The sequence below is a fragment of the Salmo salar genome, chromosome 10 (assembly GCF_965601325.2).
Source record: "Salmo salar chromosome 10, fSalSal1, whole genome shotgun sequence".
NCBI lineage: Eukaryota > Metazoa > Chordata > Actinopteri > Salmoniformes > Salmonidae > Salmo > Salmo salar.
Window position 1 is genome coordinate 86,339,515 of NC_138300.1, and position 15,747 is coordinate 86,355,261.

Sequence of the window (15,747 nt, forward strand, 5' to 3'; positions counted from 1 at the left end):
AGGGAGAAGAGGCGCAGTCGTGCCCTCTTCACGACTACGTTGGTGTGTGTGGACCATGATAGAACCTTAGGGACATGGACACAGAGGAACTTGAAGCTCTCGACCCGTTCCACAACAGCTCTGTTAATCTGATTGGGGGCTTGCTCAGCCCTCCATATCCTGTAGTCCACGATCAGCTCCTTTGTCTTGCTGATGTTGAGGGAGAGGTTGTTCTCCTGGCACCACACTGCCAGCTCTCTGACCTACTCCCTATAGGCTCTCATCGTCATTGGTGATCAGGCCTACCACTGTCATGTTGCCATCAAACTTAATGAAGGTGTTGGAGTTGTGAACTGCTACGCAGTCGTGGGTGAACAAGGCGTACAGGAGGGGACTAAGCACGGCGGATGTGTTGTTGCCTACCCTCACCACCTGTTTGCGGCCTGTTAGGAAGTCCAGGATCCCGTTGCAGAGGGAGGTGATCAGTCCCAGGATCCTTAGCTTCGTGATGAACTTGGAGGGCACTATGGTGTTGAACGCTGAGCTTTAGTCAATTAACAGCATTCTTACATAGGTGTTTCTCTTATCCAGGTGAGAAAGGGCAGTGTGGAGTACAATAGCGAGAGCTTCATCTGTGGATCCGTTTGGGTGGTATGCGAATTGGAGTAGGTCCAGGGTGTCTGGGATTATGGTGTTGATATGAACCATGACCAGCCTTTCAAAGCATTTTATGGCTACAGATGGATGTCAGTGCATCGGGACGATAGTCGTTTAGACAGGTTACCTTGGTGTTCTTCGGCACAGGCACTATGGTGGTCTGCTTGGAACATGTAGGTATTACAGACTGGGTCAGGGAGAGGTTGAAAATGTCAGTGAAGACGCTCTGAGTATGTATCCTGGTTATCAGTCTGGCCCTGGGCCTTGTGACGTTAACCTGTTTTAAAGGTCTTACTCACATCGGCTACGGAGAACGTGATCACACAGTAGTCTGACAGCTGGTGCTCTCAATTGGTTCAGTGTTGCTTCCCTCGAAGTGAGCATAGAAGGCATTTAGCTTGTCTAGTAGGCTCACATCTCTGGGCAGCTCGTGGCTGGGTTTCCCTTTTGAAATCTGTGATAGTTTGCAAGGCCTGCCACGTCTGACAAGTGTCAGAGCCGATGTATTAGGATTTGATCTTAGTCCTGTATTGAAGCTTTGCCTGTTTGATGGTTCGTCGGAGGTCGTAGCGAGATTTCTTATAAGCATCCGGATTAGTGTCCCGCTCTTTGAAAGCTGCATCTCTAGCCTTTAGCACAGTACGAATGTCGCCTGTAATTGCCTGTAACGGTCACTGTAGGGACAACGTCGTTGATGCACTTATTAATGAAGACTGATGTGGTTAACTCCTCAATGGCATCAGATGAATCCTGGTGCTGTAGTTTAGCATCCGCTCCATCGGACCACTTCCATATTGAGCGTGTCACTGGTACTTCCTGTTTGAGTTTTTTAATCTTGTAAGCAGGAATCAGGAGGATAGCGTTATGGTCAGATTTGCCAAATGGAAGACAAGGGAGAGCTTAGTGTGCGTTTTTGTGTGTCGAATAAAGGTGATCTACAGGTGTTTTTATTTTTTTTATTTTCACCTCTAGTTACACAGCTGACATGCTGGTAGAAATGAGGTAAGACAGATTTCAGTTTTCATGCATTAAAGTCACCGGCCACCAGGAGTGCCGCCTTTGGATGAGTATTTTCTTATTTGCCTATTGCCCTATACAGCTCGTTGAGTGCGCCAACATTGGTTTGTGGTGGTAAATAAACAGCTACGAAAAATATAGATAAACTCTCTTGGTAAATAGTGTGGTCCACAGCTTATCATGAGGTATTCTAACTCAGGCGAGCAGAACCTCGAGACTTCCTTAATATTAGAGATTGTGCACCAATTGTTGTTAACAAAGACACACCTCCCCCTTGAGCTTACACGACGCTGCCTTTCTGTCCTGCTGATACATAGACAAACCAGCTAGATGTATATTATCCATGTCCTTGTTCAGCCACGACACAACAAGATACTACCATTTTATTTTGTAAATCTTTTTACGGTGTCATATCTGGAGTCTTGTTGGACATTGTGATTAGTTATCTTACATAGAAGATTCCAGGAGTGGTTAAAGCATGTCGACTAAACCGTGTAATAGATGGAGGAAAGTCAATCGATTTTACTGATGTTTGAAGAAGTATCTGCCTACTCGTGAAGCTGGGATATGTAAGATATGCAGTGAGAGCGTTTTGTGAAAGCCGTTGCAGTGCCGAAATTGCAAAAGGTATGGTCATGTGTCAAGTGTGTTCAGATGAAATCAATAGGTTGGTGAAGAATGTGATGATCTACAGAGTGGTAGGCCACAAGCTCACAGAACGGGACCGCCGAGAGCTGAAGCTCATAGCGCATAAAAATCGTCTGTCCTCGGTTGCAATACTCACTACCAAAAAACTGCCTCTGAAAGCATCGTCAGCACAAGAACTGTTCGTCGGGAGCAGTGTTGGCTCTGTAGCAGTGGAAAAGTGTTCTCTGGATTGATGAATCAAGCTTCACCATATGGCAGTCCAAGGGACGAATCTGGGTTTAGAAAATGCCAGGAGAATGCAACCTGCCCGAATGCATAGTGCCAACTGTAACGTTTAGTGGAGGAGAAATGATGGTCTGGGGCTGTTTTTTTATGGTTCGGGGCTAGGCCCTTAGTTCCAGTGAAGGGAAATCCGAATACAATGACATTCTAGATGATTCTGTGCTTCCTACGATTCTGTGCTTCCAACTTTGTGGCAACAGTTTGGGGAAAGCCCTTTCCTGTTTTAGCATGACAATGCCCCTGTGCACAAAGCGAGGTCCATACAGAAATGGTTTGTCAAGATCGGTGTGGAAGAACTTGACTGCAAAGAGCCCTGACCTCAACCCCATTAAACATGGGATGAATTGGAACACCGTCTACAAGCCAGGCCTAATCGCCCAACATCAGTGCCCGACCTCACTAATGCTCTTGTGGCTGAATGGAAACAAGTCCCCGCAGCAATGTTCCAACATCTTGTGGAAAGCCTTCCCAGAAGAGGGAAGGCTGTTATAGCAGCAAAGGGGGGACCAACTCCATATTAATGACGAACAGATGTCCACGTACTTTTTATATCCATGTACTTTAATTGTTCCAATGATGCGTTATGCACACTAAGAGATGTAGCACAGACTTCCTCGTATATACTCGCAGGGTGGTTAGGAGTGACTTCTTCAGTAGTCTACTCAAGAGTGCAATCAATGACAACCCTTAAACTATGACGTTTCATTGTTCAGACCCTGATAAGCCATATATAATGCAATCGGCCAGCAGTTAGCCGACCTCAGGCTAATACTGGTTGTAGTGTTGAGGTGATAATAACTTTTTTATGTTTACCTTTCAACAAGAATTCTGACTTGCTTGTCTTATTTACTAATGACATTGTGTGTGAGATATCTGACATGCATGCTTTTAACATCTCTAGAAAGGGTATAGAAATCTAAAATATTTATACATTTTCTTTCAGACTCTCTCTCTTCAGAGGCAGATGATGGAGAACCTGATTATTGCCAAGGCCAGGCAAGATGCTGTATCCTTCGTTTCTGATATTTAATGTGGACTTTCAGTTGCCTGGCTACCCAGAGTCCTTGCTTCAGCCAAACACTAGGCCACACCCACGGACATTAGTTTCTTCTCCGCAGTGAGTTTGTATCTGAGTACCTCCCCGACCCTTCACCGAATACGAACACATTCGGGACCGTCTGATTTGTGGGTTGGGCCGGAGCCAGAACACACGTGGGTAAAGCAGCGGTTTGACATTGTCATTGGCTTTGATACTATGATTGGTTAGAGACGATCCAATCGCTGATGACTTTGTTTTGTACAATGCCCCTCATCACAAAAGACTTCAATGATGGCAGTCTCAGACGAAAGTATGTAGCGAATGACAGAGCAGCGGAAGAATTTGGTGTGAGTTGTCGACTCGTCAGGCTAGACTTTCGGGGTCAGTTTATTATTATTATTATTATTATTATTATTATTATTATTATTATTATATAAGTCTAGGGGTTATTAGGTAAGACTGCCCACTTGAGTAAGACCAGGAACCAAATTATGGTATCTTGGTTCAAGGATCCCTACGTGTGACCCTTGGAACACATATTCCAGACACCTCATGCACTGGCGTACCGGACACACCCGCAGACCACGCAAGGAGTGGCCTAAAGGGTTACATCTATTATAGTGATCGACCTATTGGTGTTTAAAGGTAAACACCTTCTGAGATAATGAATGCTATTGGTTGTCCATGGTGGTAGGCATATAGCTTTGGGGTGAGCTGCTATATAATGTTTAGAGCCAGTGGACATTTGGGAAGAGTTCCTTAATGTCTGTGAAGCTCCAAAGGAAGATGGAGGAAAGGAGACTGAGGCTGCAGGAGGAGGCCAACAGGTGAACATTCATCCACTCTGACAGTAGAGCTCGGTACACATAACAGTACAAGTCTCACAGTTCTATGACCTTACAGGCTAACAGCATACGAAATGTCGGAAGTATAACTGTGTAGGGATTAGAATCAGAACAGAAAGCCGATACTTGTGTGCTTGCAGTTAAGTATAGAATATTTCCAAACGATTTCCCTTCATTGACCACTCAATCCACCCATGATTGATATAGTATGAATGAAAGTCATTGAATGGTGCTTGGAGCTGAGCTCCAGTTACATCCATATACCAGATTAGTAATCTGTCTGTGCTGTATGCAGGAGGTTTGCTGCATCTGGAACAATTACTGGAGAAGAACAGGAACAACGTGTTCTGTACACAAATACTTTGGAATATGAACAAGATCATGTGAGTTCAGAGTTCAGTGACAACTTGACAAGCTTTTGTGTTGATAAGTGAACTTTAGTGTTTGTTTTCAGAGAATGAGAAGGTTATTGGCTAAGTGACTGCTGTCGAGTTGTGCCCTCATCCTGTGTATGTGTTTGACTTACAGGACTGGCCCAAGCTTTGGAAAGCGAAACTCAAGAAAAATCCTGATGATGCCACCTTGGTCACCGGCCTTGTTTCATGTCTTCTCAGGTACTGAACACGAGGCAGCACAAGGCAGTCATCTATTTTGCCAAACATAATGTTACTTAATTTCCATTTGAATAGAGGAGTAACTTGTGTTTTGTGCTCTGTGTATCCTAGCTGTCCAGACCACCCTGTGATTAAGCTACTGAAAAGGCTCCAGTACAGAGTTTACAACAGGCTCTATCCAATCGTGAGCAAGAGTCTACCTGCAAGTCCTGCCCTGCCCATGAAACCCTCCCGCAGCACTCAGAGCTTGTTGATCTCAGACTCCCATCAGAACGTTTCAAAATCTGCCACGGGTCACAGTCTGTCCTCCGACGCCTCTTTCAATATCTCCTCCTCCCATGACCATAATGCCAACGAGGCGGAGTTGGATAGTGATGGGCCACATACTCTGGACAGGGAGAATTTGTTTGAGGATATGGAGCAGTTCCTGACACAGATGGACCGGGCTCCCTCTCATAGGGACCCTGACATGATCTTTGAACCATCACAGTTAGATCAGGAGTCCCTTGTTCAGGACTTGGAGATGCATGCTCTCAAAAAGCACCTGAAGGCTATAGTGAAGGACATCCATATTGCCATTGGTTAGTAGTAAACCTCACTTTGACAGGAAATGTGTTCTCTAATGGAAAATATATAGAACAAATGATAAACATATTTGTTTGTGTTCCAGATCAACTGCTGTCTCTGTGTCTGCTCTCATTTGAGTGTCTGAACACAGCCAGTTCTAAGGACCTGTGTGTGGCCAGCATAGAGGAAGCCTTCTTCACTCCCATCTGGAGACCTCTGTTGACCCTCTTCAGGTAAAGCAGCTTCAAGTCTTATCCCCTCGTTTTGCTTTTTTACAATTTTCTAGTCTTTTAATTTACAGTCAGTGCTTATACGACTGCTTACATTTTTATGGCCAATATACTAAAACCCAGTCCAACACTATGTATTTTGCTGCTCTGATCACATTTACATATTTTGTTATGATGATGATTGAAACCTCCTTGTATGCAGAATGAGGCGGATGTCAGGCAGTGGTCAGTAGATGGCGTCAGTAGGCTACAAGTAGAAACTGTTTAGTGAGATGATTTCTAGACCTGTTACAAGTTTGTTGTGCAACCATTCGTTGATCTATTCAATCTAATGTCCATTTAGAAAGTAGTTCAGGCTGTCAGTCATGTCACAAAACCTGTTGATTAGTCATGGGTAACCCCTTGCATCTTTGTGTGTCCTGGACTATGCAGGAAGGTCCACAGAGAGAGGGAGCTGTCCTTTGAGTCCAGTATGAGGCTGTATCAGGACGCCTCACCTGGTGACATTGGTGTCGCATCAAAACTGTACCCCCAAGACCCTGTTGTGATGCATGGTTCCTACCCCTATGAATCAGCAGTGCAGGAGCTTCGCTTGCTGTGCAGAGATTGCTGTCCCCAGAAAAAGCTGGAGTGCATTGGTGAGTGAACCCCTTAAAAACCCTCACTGGACAATGATAGTGTGGGAAGTGTTCTTCACATTACTCATACAGGGGAAGCATTTGATCTCTACCAGCACCATTGTTTATTGAATGCTGAATGAATGCCATGGGGGACAAATCCATGTCTCTCTGGCACAATAACATCCAGTACACTTTATTTTATACAGGCTGGAAGCTGAATTGACTTGTTTGGTCTAATTGTGTAATGTTATTGATGTTGTTTTCCATATGCCTATCTATGAGTCACCTTTGTTTTTGCTTTCTGTTCTGTTGCAGTTCGGACATTGCGTCTGATCTGTGCTTGTGCTGAGGACTACTGTTGCCTTCATGAGGCGGATTCCAAAACAGCAGCCATGTGAGTCTAGTACTGCAACATTGCTTTTATGAATATGAACATGCTCACATGCTGGACTATGCTGATTTCTCTTTCTTTCTCACTCTCTGACTCGCACACATTTCAAATAGCGTTATTTATATTTCAATGTTTTTACCTCTAATTCTTCTGTTTGTGCTTTATAAAGACTATGACTTACGGTAGAGAATTTTTTGGGGGGTATCCTAATATAATTGAGGACCTCTTGCCTCAGTCAGTGGTCGCCTTGTCAGACTTCATCAGGGCTCACTAAGGCCAGACGCAGTAGGGGTCTGGATCCCCACCCCCTGCAGAGTGCCTCATCCTGGCCGACCCTCAAAGTGGGTTGCCTTGTCTGGAACTTACCCAGGCAGGTCCCAGCTAGCATAGGAGCCGTGGGAGGGAAAGCAGCTCTACTGAGTAGCAGAAAGAGCTATAGGTCAGAGACCATCTGAAGGGAATACAGAGTGTAGACGCCAAGTCATGCTTGAGGTTTGGGTGGGGGGCGAGTAATATAGTGAGGAAGTTTACTGGGTTGTTTGCTTGATTTAGGGGTCTACTACTTGATGATTTAACGAGGCTTGCCAGTGTAGGCAGGAAACTGATGAGGTAGATCACAAACATTTAAGAGCCAGTCCACAAGCTACCTAAATGACGGCCAGTAAACAGCTGTCTGCATCGTAGCCCATTGCATGAGCTTATACAAGGCGCCTTTAAAACAAAACTGTTAGAGGATGTGGGCTCCAATTCTATGCTCCCCCGCCCAACAAAACAAATCTCTGTCCCTCTCATTTTCTCTCTGTCTCATATTAATGTTTTAGTGGCATTCAGAGAAAAGCTCATGCTCTGTATCTGTCTCCTTGTATCGATGTAGTCCGAGCTGAATTCCACAAAGCCTGGTCTCTGCTCCACTCTGTTGGTGGAGTTCATCAGGAACTTCCTTCAGCGTGGAGTTTAGTCAGCTAGGTCTAGTCAAGATATTTTGGGGTGTGTGTGATGTTTGGTTTTGAACATGGCATACTGTTTCCAACAGTTTCCATTTTAGGGGGTAATATCTTTTCTCCATTGCTTGTTAATGTTCAGTGTGTTTCACTTGAAGAAAAAGGTTGCCCACACTATTGAAAGAAGTGCTTCCTATTCTGAGTTGTCAGTTTGAGACTGTAGAATGAATGAATGGGTTCAATGTGGCCATTATTCTCACTAATTACTTTCTATTGTGTTCACATGAAAGTATGAATGCAGTATGCATGTGTGAACATTATCATTCCATTTTCCCTTTTTTCTTGTCACCTTCGTTTCCTTTTTACACACACACGCAGTCCGCAGCCAACTTCCTCATTCATTGTTCGTCTCATTCTTTCTATTGTTTCTGACCAGGTGGGGGCTCATTTTGTTTTCTCCATCCTCTTTTGTCTGAACCAACTCCCATTTCGATTTCTTTTTCTCCCTCACACTCCTCTACATCTCTTTTCAATTTGTCTTTTTCAATATCAAAATGTTTTTCTCAAATTAACCGTTTCATTTTTGATTTCAATCTGATTTTTCTGATAACAATGTACTGGCTTTTTAATTATGTCAACTTTGTCTATGACTGGTTGCATTATGACGTTTCATGTTTGACCCTGAATTTGATATTTATGCTAAAACTGGAATTTGTAGACACTAATTTGAAGATTCTAGGAATATATGTGTCTGTGCATATTTACAGTTAAGGAGGGTGTGATTTTATTTAAATATTTTTTGGTTTTGATTATGGGTGTAAAGTGTGAGCCCTGGCTCTCTGGGGTTATATGACACGGTCCACACCTCTTTAACTTGCATGCCAGGGATTTGGTTACCTCTGGCTGGGTCAGTAAGGGGACAGTCATCCACCTTCTCACGCAAAGCAATCTGTGATTGCGTGTGATGGGTGATTAACAAGGATCACTGGACCAGTGGAGATATTATCATTAGTGAAAATGTGTAGCACAACAGATTATAAAAGTTTTTAACACTTGAATTCCAACACAACCATTTCAAATATGATTTGATTTGATTTTTAACTGTTTGTAATTACTTGGCTTCTTCTCTGTTTCTTTGTTAGTGGGGCAGATGACTTGTTGCCCATCCTCTCCTATGTGGCTCTGCACTGTGAGCTGCCTCAGCTGGTGTCAGAGTGTGCTGCCCTGGAGGAGTTCATTCACGAAGGGTAGGTCTCCAACTTACACACACACTTTTAAAAGTTCACCTCACAGAAAACATGTCCCCAACTCCATTGTACCTCTCCCCTTCCAATCTCAACTCCTGACTCTGTAGACTATCACCCTCTGGCTTAGTCTGTATCAGTTTCCCCTTGCGTGTCAGCTCAGACCACACCCGAGAGCTCTATTTATCTTAGTAAAAACAGCCTTTAATAGGCTGGTTAGATTGGCAGTGATAAAGGAATGTGGGGATATTCTGGTTTGGTTTTCCTTTCCAATAAAAATACAAATAAAAGCCTACTTGATGTTTATACAGCTCAGTGGTTTGGAAGAGCAGAGTGTAGGGAAGGCTGGGCTCACTGGGTCCAAGGCCCTACCGAGGCGGGCCCCCCATGTAGGAATTATTGCTGTGATTTCCAGAATGACACGTCAAAAAGTAAAGAGGATGGGGTGATGTTATTTACATGCCTATAAAAGCACGCGCCCCCTGCCCACCCCCACCATAGAAGCTTAAGGATAGATATCTTTCGATCTCTCTTTCTCTCACTCACTCGATCTCTCTCACACACATAGCCCTGGCATGAGTTGCTCTCGTGTCTTGGTCTCATTAGCTTAAGGTCACCCAGAGTTGACTTGAGGCTCAGGCCTTTCACTGCTCCCTTAAGAAAACCTCCACCCTGCCCACTGTCCCCCCTTTTCATCCTCCCCACAAATCTGCTCTTCCCTCCCCCTTTTATATACAGATGGGCCAGGAAAAAAACTTGTTTTACTGGACCATTTGCCTTGTTTAGTCATGGTATGGTCTGATATGAGGGAAGTTGTTGCATAAAACCATCTTTATGGTAATCCTCAGAAGGAAATGATGTGAGCGTTGGTTTGTTGTTAAGGGCAAAATGGAATAAATGAATAACATATCAGGTGTTGGTATTCAATCACTCCATCTACAATGATGATTACCAAGATGCGGTTATGTTGAATTTCTTTTATTGATCTGTCTGTAAATTGTACAACGATGGTGCAGAGAGTTCTAACAGTTCTTCTCTATCTCAGGTATCTGATTGGAGAGGAGGGCTACTGCTTGACCTCTATGCAAAGTGCTCTGCAATATGTGGAGTCATTGCACACAGGAGGTTTTCAGTTGCACAACACTAAATCTGCCTGATACAGGTAATATACATCCAAGATGATCAAGTCACACTGAGTACAAACAAGATCTTTCTCAAATGCATCCTCATTTAGAGGCAATTCTTCAATATTATTTCGTTTTTAATCTCAATTGTTTTTATGTTACCCTTAACATTTCACTTAATTTTACCATTGTTAAGTTGAGGATTCTATGATAACATTGAGAAGGGCCCAACTAGAAGTGATTGAACTGATTGGGGTTGGAGGGTTCATTGTTCTCAGTATCTATGAAGTTGGATGTCGTATAGTATAGCGGGCCATTGAGCAGTCTTCCCAGAGCTGGAGAATTAATCCCTGTGTAAATTCTATGTGACATCATCAAACAGTCCCACCTAAACTCCCGGTGACATAATTAATCCATGCTAACTAAACATTTGACTTAAAAGTGTGCTCTGTCTGCAGAGCTGTCAGTTATGCAAGGCTGTTCAGTTATGAGAAGGACTCCTCTGTTTCACATTTCAGATGGAATAACAGATTTAGTTTAAACGTCAATCCGATCTCCTCCCAATTCATGCGTCCTAAATGGAACAGTCCGTTGTCGCCATGGATATAAAGGGGGATGATTTGGAGTGTCCCTGTAGCCTTTTCTCATTGAGTGGCCAATCAATGTTTTACAGAATTTAATCGAATCATTTTATTTGAATTTGGGGATTATTGGCATTCTTAGTTCAGCTCCTGTTGATCTGAATTGATTCTGTATAACTACACACATGGGCACGGTACTGCACTTCTACATAACATGGAGGTGCAGGCTAGTGCTGTAGTCTGATTCTCTCCCCTTCTCTCTGAAGTGTGGACTCTTTCACCCCTTATGGATGTCAGAAGGAATGGACTGGTGTAAAAGGGAAACTCCCTAGCCCATGCTTACACTAATCCAATGCTTTTAACTCCATGAGGGGGTGTAAGCAAGTGTACACTTTGGGTAGAAGGGTAACGGATCGGAATGCAACCCTGGACCAAGCGAATAGCTACTTTTTTTTACACCTAAGAACATTCAACCCACAAGTTTATTGATTGAAAGGGCATCCATTAAATACAGTAACAGGACACTTGAGCACATTGTTGGTCACAAATTGTGTATCTGGGTGTTTGGTACCAATGAATTGAGTGCTTATTGTTTGCTGTTTCAGAGTGCTGCTTTGAAATGGAAACCAGTATTTCCCCTTGTTGCAGTGCTCTGGAGTGGCAGTGCCTGTTAGCTGCAGACTGGACCACCATTCAACTTAATTCAGATGTTCTGCGCAAGAAAGGATCCTATACTTCGGCTTTCAAATACATTTTCTTTTTTTTTAAAGTGATCCCTATTGAACTGTAGTTTCTATGCAACAATGGTTCTGATGGGCTGGACATGATTTCCAAGTTCTGTTTGTGTTCAGCCAAGTGTGTTCAGCCAAGTGATTTGACATGGCCTGTTGATTGTTACTTGGACTAGCTGCAATGTGGAATGGTCTGGATGGACTACATCGTCTTTGGTTATGAGTCCCCTTATTTGAGGGGTATTTAGGTCAAATGCTTGAAGCTTTGTCATAAGTCACTGAGGTCTAGAAAATATTTTATCGCTATTGTCCAATATTGCACATTTTTATTACTTTCATTTATGAACTGACCCTGTCATTTACCACCATAGAGCAAAATGTGTGTATTTTTGAAACTCTAAAAAAGCATGGATTGATAAATGATTGTGTAGATGCTTACAGTAAATTATGATAAATGATTCTTATTTTAGGAGAGGAGATGTGGAAATGAAGACCCAGATGCCTTTAGATGTATTTAGATTCTAGTTTCATTTTAATCCTTGCATTCAGGAGATGTTTTAGGATAATGCTAAAGAAAAGAACTAGGTTGGTATTTATTGTGCTACCTGAGAATGTGTGTGTGTGCAATAATGTGTGGGAACAAATCCTCTGTGTAAAAGGACATGCAAAATTGAGATATGGGGCCCCCATGTGACCATGATTTAAAACAAATTTCCTGTTCAAATGAGTTAGTAATAACTTGTTGGGAGATATTTAGAAGTAATCTTTTATATTTTGTGCTCTTGGGTGGATGGCGTTATAGAGGGGATTCACAAGGGGGTGTGTTTAATTGCTCTTTAGGAGCATCTTAGAACAGAAATTGGTAATACTTACTTTTTAATTATAACTTTTGCAGTTTAGCTTTGTCCCACTTCTGAAATCCCCATCACTTAAACAAAATCACTGTAATAGTGTGCGCGCAAGCATGCACTTGCAGATTAAATGTTAAAGCAGCAGGGACTGCTAACATATGAAAGGCATTTTGACATCATGGTTTAATGTTTTCACAACAATGGTGTTTTATACTTACAGAATGTATCATGAACTGGTGTTATTACAGTATTAGGTTGAGCCATGTTAATTAAAGAGTTTTATCAAATCAAATTTTATTTGTCACATGCGCCGAATACAACAGACCTTACCGTGAAACGCTTACTTACAGGCCCTTAATCAACAATGCAGTTAATAAAATATTTACTAAATAAACTAAAGTTTAATAAATATAAGTTACGTAATAAAATAGCAACAATGAGGCTATATACAGGGGGTACCGAGTCAATGTACAGGGTAGTCGAGGTAATTTGTACATGGAGGTAGGGGTGAAGTGACTATGCATAGACGATAAACAGTGAGTAGCAGCAGTGTAAAAACGGGGGGGGGGGGGTCAATGCACATAGTCCGGGTGGCCATTTGACTAATTGTTTAGCAGTCTTATAGCTTGGGGGTAGAAGCTGTTGAGGAGCCTTTTGGACCTAGACTTGGCGCTCCAGTACTGCTTGCCATGCGGTAGCAGAGCGAACCGTCTATTACTTGGGTGACTGTAGTCTTTGATGATTTTTTTGGGCCTTCCTCTGACACCGCCTAGTATATAGGTCCTGGATGGCAGGAAGCTTAGCCCCAGTGATGTTACATTCCCCAGTTTCTGTGTTTTGGGTTTGTTTGTGTATATGTATGTGTATTTTAGGAAAGGGCTTCCTGAAGTCCAAAGCAGCTGATTGGTTGGCCCCATTTCAGATTGGCGCTCTGACCCCGCCCTCTCGTCAGGAGATACAGCTGTCGGCAATTACAAACTCCTTCCCCAGCTGGATAAAAGCCAGTGTTGCCTTGTTAGGAGAGCTTCTTAGTATGTCCTGTGTTTTGTTGTTGGTCTGTATAATTGTTGTAAAGTATTTTGTAGCTGGTCCTGCAGACGTATGTCAAAAGGACTTTTGATTATTGAATTTGTTCACTTTACGTTAGTAATTATTCTATTTTTGTTCCCGAAGGGGAAGGCACCTTGGGAGTGCTTAGGCAAGAGGCCTGCGGGCATACATATACCCGTAGTATTTACTATGTCTATGCACACTAGGTAAGACCTGGGCGGACCATCCCCTGTATTGGCGTGCCAGGTGGTACTAAGATGGGTAAGTAATGGGTAGGTAAGGTAGGAGAGGGGGCTCTTTAACTTTTTACTCTCTTTGCTTTGGTTCCGTCCAGCCCCTTTTCCCCAAATTACCGTGTGAAGGAAATAAATTCCTTGTGATAAAATTCTCTGCCTCTGTCATCTGTACCCACACCTGTAATCCCATACCTCTTTCACTCCACGGGGAGTTGAGTGTAGCAGGGTGTTGCGTTCCCTCCAAGAGGTGTGCGTAACAGATGTATAATTTTTTTTTAAGAATGTTTAGAAATAGAGTCCAGTTGTCTGGATATTTGGATTCTATTTCTATGTTTTATAGTGTCTAGGGGACATGTGCTGAGAGGTGACTAGTTAGTTTCTACCAGGCTCTAACAGTCACTCAAAGCACTGGAGATAAAGGCAATGGTCACTTTCCAGGCTGACTACTTAAAAAAATATATACATTTTAACCAATGTCTTTTCTCTTCTCTACACATCTACACTGCATGAACAAAAATATGTGGGTACCTGCTTGTTGAATATCTCATTCCAAAATCATGGGTATTAATATGGGGTCAGTATCTCCCTTTGCTGCTATAATAGCCTCCACTCTTCTGGGAAGGCTTTCCACTAGATGTTGGAACATTGCTGCAGGGACTTAAATTCCATTCAGCCACGAGCATTAGTGAGGTCGGGACCTGATGTTGGGCGATTAGGCCTGGCTTGAAGTCGCTGTTCCAATTCATCCCAAAGGTGTTTGATGGGGTTGAGATCAGGGCTCTGTGAAGGCCAGTGCAGTTCTTCCACCAATCTCGGCAAACCATTTCTGTATGGACCTCGCTTTGTGCACACGGGCATTGTCATGCTGAAACAGGAAAGGGGCCTTCACCAAACTGTTGCTACAAAGTTGGAAGCACAGGATTGTCATTGTATGCTGTAGCATTAAGATTTCCCTTCACTGGAACTAACGGGCCTAGCCTGAACCATGAAAAACAGCCCCAGACCGTTATTCCTCCTCCACTAAACTTTACAGCTGGCACTATGCATTCGGGCAGGTAGCGTTCTCCTGGCGTCTGCCAAACCCAATTTGTGTGTGTACATAGTTGAAGTCGGAAGTTTACATACATGTTAGCCAAATGCATTTAAACTCAGTTTTTCACAATTCCTGAAATTTAATCCCAGTAAAAAATCCCTGTTTTTGGTCAGCTAGCATCACTTTATTTTAAGAATGTGAAATGTCAGAATAATAGTAGAGATGGTTTATTTCAACTTTTATTTCTTTCATCACATTCCCAGTGGGTCAGAAGTTTACATACACTCAATTAGTATTTGGTAGCATTGCCTTTAAATTGTTTAACCTGGGTCAAACGTTTCAGGTAGCCTTCCGCAAGCTTCCCACAATAAGTTGGGTGAATGTTGGTCCATTCCTCCTGACAGAGCTGGTGTAATTGAGTCAGGTTTGTAGGCCTCCTTACTCGCACACGCTTTTTCAGTTCTGCCCACAAATGTTCTATGGGATTGAGGTCAGGGCTTTGTGATGGGTACTCCAATACCTTGACTTTGTCCTTTAGCCATTTTGCCACAACTTTGGAAGTATGCTTGGGGTCATTGTCCATTTGGAAGACCCATTTGCGACCAAGCTTTAACTTCCTGATTGATGTCTTGAGATGTTGCTTCAATATATCCATATAATTTTCCTGCCTCATGATGCCATCTATTTTGTGAAGTGCACCAGTCCTACTGCCACCTCCATGCTTCACGGTTTGGATGGTGGTTTTTGGCTTGCAAGCATCCCCCTTTTTCCTCCAAACATGACGATTGTCATTATGGCCAAACAGTTCTAATTTGTTTCATCAGACCAGAGGACATTTCTCCATAAAGTTCAATCTTTGTCCCCATGTGCAGTTGCAAACCGTAGTCTGGCTTTTTTATGGCGGTTTTGGAGCAGTGGCTTCTTCCTTTCTGAGAGGCCTTTCAGGTTATGTCGATATAGGACTCGTTTTACTGTGGATATAGATACTTTTGTACCCGTTTCCTCCAGCATCTTCACAAGGTCCTTTGCTGTTGTTCTGGGATTTATTTGCACTTTAAGCACCAAAG

General features: G+C 43.0%; 1 protein-coding gene across 2 annotated transcripts in view; it reads left to right on the forward strand.

Annotated features, from left to right (window-relative positions):
* vps9d1 (VPS9 domain containing 1) overlaps positions 1-13,796 on the forward strand; it is a 31,274-nt gene extending 17,478 nt beyond the window's left edge. The window contains exons 6-16 of one of the 2 annotated variants that reach the window (XM_014124301.3): positions 3,527-3,589; positions 4,397-4,449; positions 4,763-4,850; positions 4,996-5,081; positions 5,193-5,662; positions 5,752-5,881; positions 6,311-6,516; positions 6,814-6,892; positions 8,973-9,077; positions 10,120-10,236; positions 11,385-13,796. In XM_014124301.3, the coding sequence (XP_013979776.1) occupies positions 3,527-3,589; positions 4,397-4,449; positions 4,763-4,850; positions 4,996-5,081; positions 5,193-5,662; positions 5,752-5,881; positions 6,311-6,516; positions 6,814-6,892; positions 8,973-9,077; positions 10,120-10,231 (1,392 nt within the window). In that variant the 3' untranslated portion in view covers positions 10,232-10,236; positions 11,385-13,796. The remainder of the gene's footprint in view (positions 1-3,526; positions 3,590-4,396; positions 4,450-4,762; positions 4,851-4,995; positions 5,082-5,192; positions 5,663-5,751; positions 5,882-6,310; positions 6,517-6,813; positions 6,893-8,972; positions 9,078-10,119; positions 10,237-11,384) is intronic. The other variant, XM_014124302.3, reaches the window with a different exon arrangement.
* The last annotated feature ends 1,951 nt before the right edge of the window (positions 13,797-15,747 follow it).